The following is a 7,971-nucleotide window of genomic DNA, read 5'->3' on the forward strand; positions in this document are numbered from 1 at the left end:
CCGTGTGTGTCTATGTGTCCGTGTGTCCGTGTGTGCGTGTGTGTCCGTGTGTCCGTGTGTCCGTGTGTCCGTGTGTGCGTGCGTGTCTGTGTGTGTCTGTGTGTCCGTATGTGTGTGTCTGTGTGTGTCTTTACGTGTGTCCGTGTGTGTCTATGTGTACGTGTGTCCGTGTGTGTCTATGTGTCCGTGTGTCCGTGTGTCCGTGTGTGTCTATGTGTCCGTGTGTGCGTGTGTGCGTGTGTCTGTGTGTCTTTACGTGTGTCCGTGTGTGTCTATGTGTGCGTGTCTGTGTGTGTCTGTGTGTGTCTTTATGTGTGTCCGTGTGTGTCTATGTGTCCGTGTGTGCGTGTGTGCGTGTGTGTGTCTGTGTGTCTTTACGTGTGTCCGTGTGTGTCTATGTGTCCGTGTGTCCGTGTGTGCGTGTCTGTGTGTGTCTTTATGTGTGTCCGTGTGTGTCTATGTGTCCGTGTGTCCGTGTGTCCTTGTGTCCGTGTGTCCGTGTGTGTCTATGTGTCCGTGTGTGCGTGTGTGTCTATGTGTCCGTGTGTGCGTGTGTGCGTGTGTGTGTCTGTGTGTCTTTACGTGTGTCCGTGTGTGTCTATGTGTCCGTGTGTGTGTGTCTGTGTGTGTCTTTATGTGTGTCCGTGTGTGTCTATGTGTCCGTGTGTCCGTGTGTGTCTATGTGTCCGTGTGTGTGTGTCTGTGTGTGTCTTTATGTGTGTCCGTGTGTGTCTATGTGTCCGTGTGTCCGTGTGTGTCTATGTGTCCGTGTGTGCGTGTGTGTGTGTGTGTGTCTTTATGTGTGTCCGTGTGTGTCTATGAGTCCGTGTGTCAGTGTGTGCGTGTGTGTGTCTGTGTGTGTCTGTGTGTGTCCGTGTGCGTCTCTACGTAGACATGTGTCTATCTGTGTGTCTACATAGACATGTATCTATCTGTGTGTGTGTGTCTATGTGTGTGTCTATGTGTCTGTGTGTGTCTGTGTGTGTCTCTGTGTGTCCGTGTGTGTCTCTACGTAGACATGTGTTTATCTGTGTGTCTACATAGACATGTGTCTATCTGTGTGTGTCGCTACACAGACATGTGTCTATGTGTGTGTCTGTGTGTGTGTGTGTATGTGTCTGTGTGTTGGTGTCTGTGTGTCTGCATAGACATGGGTCTGTGTGTGTGTCTATGTAGAGACACAAAGACGCACAGAGATAGACAACCACCACCACCACCACCCACTCACCCACCCACCCACCCACCACCCACCACCACCACCCCCACCACCCACTCCCTCACCACCACCCCCACCACCCACCCACCCACTCCCTCACCCACTCCCTCACCACCACCACCACCACCCCCACCACCAACCACCCCCACCACCACCACCACCCACTCACCCACTCACTCACTCACCCACTCCCTCACCCACCACCACCACCACCCACCCACCACCCACTCCCTCACCACCACCCCCACCACCACCCCCACTCACCCACCACCCCCACCACCCACCACCCACCACCCCCACCACCACCACCCCCACCCACTCCCTCACCCACCACCACCACCACCCCCACCACCACCACCCACCACCACCACTCCCCCACCCACCACCACCACCACCCCCACCACCACCACCACCACCCCCACCACCACCCCCACCACCTCCACCCCCACTCACCCACCACCACCCCCACCCCCACCCACTCCCTCACCCACCACCACCACCCCCACTCCCCCACCCACCACCACCACTCCCCCACCCACCACCACCACCACCACCCCCACCACCACCCCCACCCCCACCCACTCCCCCACCCACCCCCACCACCCACCACCCACCACCCCCACCACCACCCCCACCCCCACCCACTCCCTCACCCACCACCACCACCCCCACTCCCCCACCCACCACCACCACTCCCCCACCCACCACCACCACCACCACCCCCACCACCACCCCCACCCCCACCCACTCCCCCACCCACCACCACCACTCCCCCACCCACCACCACCACCACCACCCCCACCACCACCACCACCACCTCCACCCCCACTCACCCACCACCACCACCACCACCCCCACCACCACCCCCACCCCCACCCACCACCCCCACCACCACCACCACCACCACCACCCCCACCCCCACCACCACCACCACCACCACCCCCACCACCACCACCACCACCACCCCCACTCACCCACCACCACCACCACCACCCCCACCACCACCCCCACCCCCACCCACCACCCCCACCACCACCACCACCACCACCACCCCCACCCCCACCACCACCACCACCACCACCCCCACCACCACCACCACCACCACCCCCACTCACCCACCACCACCACCACCACCCCCACCACCACCCCCACCCCCACCCACCTGTATGGTGAGGACGTCTGCCAGGTTCTGTGAGGCTCTGACCAGCGACTGGCTCAGTCTCTCCGCCCTCTGGGTGGGGGGGAGAGGGGGGGGTGGGTGGGTGGGTGAGTGGGTGGGTGAGTGGGTGGATGGGTGAGTGGGTGGGTGGGTGAGTGGGTGAGTGAGTGAGTGGGTGAGTGAGTGGGTGGGTGAGTGGGTGGGTGAGTGGGTGAGTGGGTGGGTGAGTGGGTGGGTGAGTGGATGGGTGAGTGGGTGGGTGAGTGGGTAAGTGAGTGGGTGGGTGGGTGAGTGGGTGGGTGAGTGAGTGGGTGGGTGGGTGAGTGGGTGGGTGGGTGGGTGAGTGGGTGGGTGGGTGGGTGAGTGGGTGAGTGAGTGGGTGGGTGGGTGAGTGAGTGAGTGAGTGGGTGGGTGGGTGAGTGAGTGAGTGGGTGGGTGAGTGGGTGAGTGGGTGAGTGGATGGGTGAGTGGGTAAGTGAGTGGGTGGGTGGGTGAGTGGGTGGGTGGGTGAGTGAGTGAGTGGGTGGGTGGGTGAGTGGGTGGGTGAGTGGGTGGGTGAGTGGGTGGGTGGGTGAGTGGGTGGGTGAGTGGGTGAGTGAGTGAGTGAGTGGGTGGGTGAGTGAGTGAGTGGGTGGGTGAGTGAGTGGGTGGGTGAGTGAGTGGGTGGGTGAGTGAGTGAGTGAGTGAGTGAGTGAGTGGGTGGGTGAGTGAGTGAGTGGGTGGGTGAGTGGGTGGGTGGGTGAGTGGGTGAGTGAGTGAGTGAGTGGGTGAGTGAGTGGGTGGGTGAGTGAGTGAGTGGGTGGGTGAGTGAGTGGGTGGGTGGGTGAGTGAGTGGGTGGGTGAGTGAGTGAGTGGGTGGGTGAGTGGGTGAGTGAGTGAGTGGGTGGGTGAGTGAGTTAGTGGGTGGGTGAGTGGGTGGGTGGGTGGGTGAGTGAGTGGGTGGGTGGGTAGGTGGGTGGGTGGATGGGTGGGTGAGTGGGTGAGTGAGTGAGTGGGTGGGTGAGTGGGTGGGTGAGTGGGTGGGTGGGTGGTTAAGTGAGTGAGTGGGTGGGTGAGTGAGTGGGTGGGTGAGTGGGTGAGTGGGTGAGTGAGTGAGTGGGTGGGTGAGTGAGTGGGTGAGTGGGTGGGTGGGTGAGTGGGTGAGTGGGTGAGTGGGTGGGTGGGTGGGTGGGTGGGTGAGTGGGTGGGTGGGTGAGTGGGTGGGTGAGTGAGTGAGTGAGTGAGTGAGTGGGTGGGTGGGTGAGTGGGTGAGTGAGTGGGTGGTTAAGTGGGTGGGTGAGTGGGTGAGTGGGTGGGTGAGTGAGTGTGTGTGTGGGTGGGTGAGTGGGTGGGTGAGTGAGTGAGTGGGTGAGTGGGTGGGTGAGTGGTGGGTGAGTGAGTGGGTGAGTGAGTGGGTGAGTGGGTGGGTGGGTGAGTGAGTGGGTGAGTGGGTGGGTGAGTGGTGGGTGAGTGAGTGAGTGGGTGAGTGAGTGGGTGAGTGGGTGGGTGAGTGAGTGGGTGAGTGGGTGGGTGAGTGGGTGGGTGAGTGGGTGGGTGAGTGGGTGGGTGAGTGGGTGGGTGAGTGGGTGGGTGAGTGGGTGGGTGAGTGGGTGGGTGAGTGAGTGAGTGGGTGAGTGGGTGAGTGAGTGAGTGGGTGGGTGAGTGAGTGGGTGAGTGAGTGGGTGGGTGAGTGAGTGAGTGAGTGGGTGGGTGGGTGAGTGGGTGAGTGAGTGAGTGGGTGAGTGAGTGAGTGGGTGGGTGGGTGAGTGGGTGGGTGAGTGAGTGGGTGGGTGGGTGAGTGAGTGGGTGGGTGAGTGAGTGGGTGGGTGGATAAGTGAGTGGGTGAGTGAGTGGGTGAGTGAGTGGGTGGGTAGGTGGGTGGGTGGATGGTTACTACAACAGAGTCAGTAGATACTACTCGCCGCGTTCTATAACTTTTTCATTTCAGGACTTCCCCTAATAATTTTGTCGACGTACAAATGGACAGACAAACGGAACGCCGGGCTTTAAGTTAGCTTGGTATTTGTGGCTGTACACGTTACGTTTTCAAGTTTTTAAAACTTATTTTTCCGCTAGAGCAACCACATGAAAATCGCTCACCTTCCGCAGGTGACGCTTGCGACGACTTGCAACTCGAGCCCTGTACCACGCCTGGATCTTGGTCGCGGCTTCCCGCCTCTTGAGTAACTCCCTCCTGGCTGCGTGACCACGATAGGAGGCTTGCAGAATGACCACAGATGCACGTAGCTCGAGGAACGTCCGTCTTTCATCTCGGCCCAAGCGGTGAGCCCTGTACCACGCCTGGATCTTGGTCGCGGCTTCCCGCCTCTTGAGTAACTCCCTCCTGGCTGCGTGACCACGATAGGAGGCTTGCAGAATGACCACAGATGCACGTAGCTCGAGGAACGTCCGTCTTTCATCTCGGCCCAAGCGGTGAGCCCTGTACCACGCCTGGATCTTGGTCGCGGCTTCCCGCCTCTTGAGTAACTCCCTCCTGGCTGCGTGACCACGATAGGAGGCTTGCAGAATGACCACAGATGCACGTAGCTCGAGGAACGTCCGTCTTTCATCTCGGCCCAAGCGGTGAGCCCTGTACCACGCCTGGATCTTGGTCGCGGCTTCCAGCCTCTTGAGTAACTCCCTCCTGGCTGCGTGACCACGATAGGCGGACTGAACAACGATGGCAGCTCCACGTAGCTCGAGGAACGTCCGTCTTTCATCTCGGCCCGTACGGTGAGCCCTGTACCACGCCTGGATCTTGGTCGCGGCTTCCCGCCTCCTGAGTAACTCCCTCCTGGCTGCGTGTCCGCGATAGGCGGACTGAACAACAATGGTAGCTTCACGTAGCTCAAGGAACGTCCGTCTTTCATCTCGGCCCGTACGGTGAGCTCTGTACCACGCCTGGATCTTGGTGGAGGCTTCACGTTTCCTGCGAAGATCTCTCCTGGACGCCTGTCCACGATAGGCGGCTTGGAGAACGACGGCAGCTTCACGTAGCTCGAGGAACGTCCGTCTTTCATCTCGGCCCAAGCGTTGAGCCCTGTACCACCCCTGGATCTTGGTAGCTGCTTCACGCTTTCTTAGTAGATCTCTCCTAGACACGTGTCCACGATAGGCGGCTTGCAGAACGACCGCAGATGCACGTAGCTCAAGGAATGTCCGTCTCTCTCTCCGCCCCTCCCGGTGAGCTCTGTACCACGCCTGGATCTTGGTCGCGGCTTCCAGCCTCTTGAGTAACTCCCTCCTGGACGCGTGTCCACGATAGGCGGACTGAACAACAATGGTAGCTTCACGTAGCTCGAGGAACGTCCGTCTTTCATCTCGGCCCGTACGGTGAGCTCTGTACCACGCCTGGATCTTGGTAGCTGCTTCATGCCTTCTTAGTAGATCTCTCCTAGAAACGTGACCACGGTAGGAGGCTTGCAGAACGACGGCAGCTTCACGCAGCTCAAGGAACGTCCGTCTCTCTCTCCGCCCCTCACGTTGAGCTCTGTACCACTGCTGGATCGCCACGCTGGCTACTCGCATGGCCAGGAACTTGAGTCTTGCGCTGCTGCCCCGGTACCACGCCTGCATCGTCACGGCCGCCCGCTGCTGCATTCTAAGTTCTCTCCTCGACCGATGACCGCGATAGGCGGACTGAACGACGACCACAGATGCACGTAGCCTGAGGAACGACCGTCTTTCATCTCGGCCCGTGAGGTGAGCCCTGTACCACGTCTGGATCTTAGTGGAGGCTTCACGCCTCCTTAACGACTCTCTCCTAGAAACGTGTCCACGATAGGCGGCCTGAAGAACGACGGCAGCTTCACGTAGCTCGAGGAACGTCCGTCTCTCTCTCCGCCCCTCACGTTGAGCTCTGTACCACTGCTGGATCGCCACGCTGGCTACTCGCATGGCCAGGAACTTGAGTCTTGCGCTGCTGCCCCGGTACCACGCCTGCATCGTCACGGCCGCCCGCTGCTGCATTCTAAGTTCTCTCCTCGACCGATGACCGCGATAGGCGGACTGAACGACGACCACAGATGCACGTAGCCTGAGGAACGACCGTCTTTCATCTCGGCCCGTGAGGTGAGCCCTGTACCACGTCTGGATCTTAGTGGAGGCTTCACGCCTCCTTAACGACTCTCTCCTAGAAACGTGTCCACGATAGGCGGCCTGAAGAACGACGGCAGCTTCACGTAGCTCGAGGAACGTCCGTCTCTCTCTCCGCCCCTCACGTTGAGCTCTGTACCACTGCTGGATCGCCACGCTGGCTACTCGCATGGCCAGGAACTTGAGTCTTGCGCTGCTGCCCCGGTACCACGCCTGCATCGTCACGGCCGCCCGCTGCTGCATTCTAAGTTCTCTCCTCGACCGATGACCGCGATAGGCGGACTGAACGACGACCACAGATGCACGTAGCCTGAGGAACGACCGTCTTTCATCTCGGCCCGTGAGGTGAGCCCTGTACCACGTCTGGATCTTAGTGGAGGCTTCACGCCTCCTTAACGACTCTCTCCTAGAAACGTGTCCACGATAGGCGGCCTGAAGAACGACGGCAGCTTCACGTAGCTCGAGGAACGTCCGTCTCTCTCTCCGCCCCTCACGTTGAGCTCTGTACCACTGCTGGATCGCCACGCTGGCTACTCGCATGGCCAGGAACTTGAGTCTTGCGCTGCTGCCCCGGTACCACGCCTGCATCGTCACGGCCGCTTGCCGCTGCATTCTAAGCTCCCTCCTGGCTGCGTGTCCACGATAGGAGGCTTGCAGAACGACCACAGATGCACGTAGCCTGAGGAATGTCCGTCTCTCTCTTTGCCCCTCCCGGTGAGCTCTGTACCACCCCTGGATCTCGGTAGCGGCTTCACGTTTCCTGCGAAGATCTCTCCTGGACGCCTGTCCACGATAGGCGGCTTGGAGAATGACGGCAGCTTCACGTAGCTCAAGGAACGTCCGTCTCTCTCTCCGCCCGTCCCGGTGAGCTCTGTACCACTGCTGGATCGCCACGCTGGCTACTCGCATGGCCAGGAACTTGAGTCTTGCGCTGCTGCCCCGGTACCACGCCTGCATCGTCACGGTCGCTTGCCGCTGCATTCTAAGCTCTCTCCTGGCTGCGTGTCCACGATAGGAGGCTTGCAGAACGACCACAGATGCACGTAGCCTGAGGAACGTCCGTCTTTCATCTCGGCCCTCACGTTGAGCTCTGTACCACGCCTGGATCTTGGTAGCGGCTTCACGTCTCCTGCGAAGATCTCTCCTGGACGCCTGTCCACGATAGGCGGCTTGGAGAATGACGGCAGCTTCACGTAGCTCAAGGAATGTCCGTCTCTCTCTCCGCCCGTCCCGTTGAGCCCTGTACCACCCCTGGATCTCGGTAGCGGCTTCATGCCTTCTTAGTAGATCTCTCCTAGAAACGTAACCACGGTAGGAGGCTTGCAGAACGACGGCAGCTTCACGTAGCTCAAGGAATGTCCGTCTTTCTCTTTGCCCCTCCCGGTGAGCCCTGTACCACGATTGGATCTTAGTGGAGGCTTCACGCCTTCTTAGTAACTCCCTCCTGGACGCGTGTCCACGATAGGCGGACTGAACAACAATGGTAGCTTCACGTAGCTCGAGGAACGTCCGTCTTTCATCT

General features: G+C 60.1%; 1 protein-coding gene across 1 annotated transcript in view; it reads right to left on the reverse strand.

The window, feature by feature from the left end:
* Positions 1-7,532, reverse strand: part of LOC144954089 (uncharacterized) — an 8,898-nt gene extending 1,366 nt beyond the window's left edge. The window contains exons 1-2 of the mRNA XM_078884660.1: positions 4,455-7,532; positions 2,379-2,447 (exon numbers count right to left, since the gene is read on the reverse strand). Of these exons, the coding sequence (XP_078740786.1) occupies positions 2,379-2,447; positions 4,455-7,430 (3,045 nt within the window). The 5' untranslated portion in view covers positions 7,431-7,532. The remainder of the gene's footprint in view (positions 1-2,378; positions 2,448-4,454) is intronic.
* Positions 7,533-7,971: the final 439 nt, after the last annotated feature.

This window comes from Lampetra fluviatilis, unplaced genomic scaffold (genome assembly GCF_964198595.1).
Source record: "Lampetra fluviatilis unplaced genomic scaffold, kcLamFluv1.1 SCAFFOLD_302, whole genome shotgun sequence".
NCBI classification, from domain to species: domain Eukaryota; kingdom Metazoa; phylum Chordata; class Hyperoartia; order Petromyzontiformes; family Petromyzontidae; genus Lampetra; species Lampetra fluviatilis.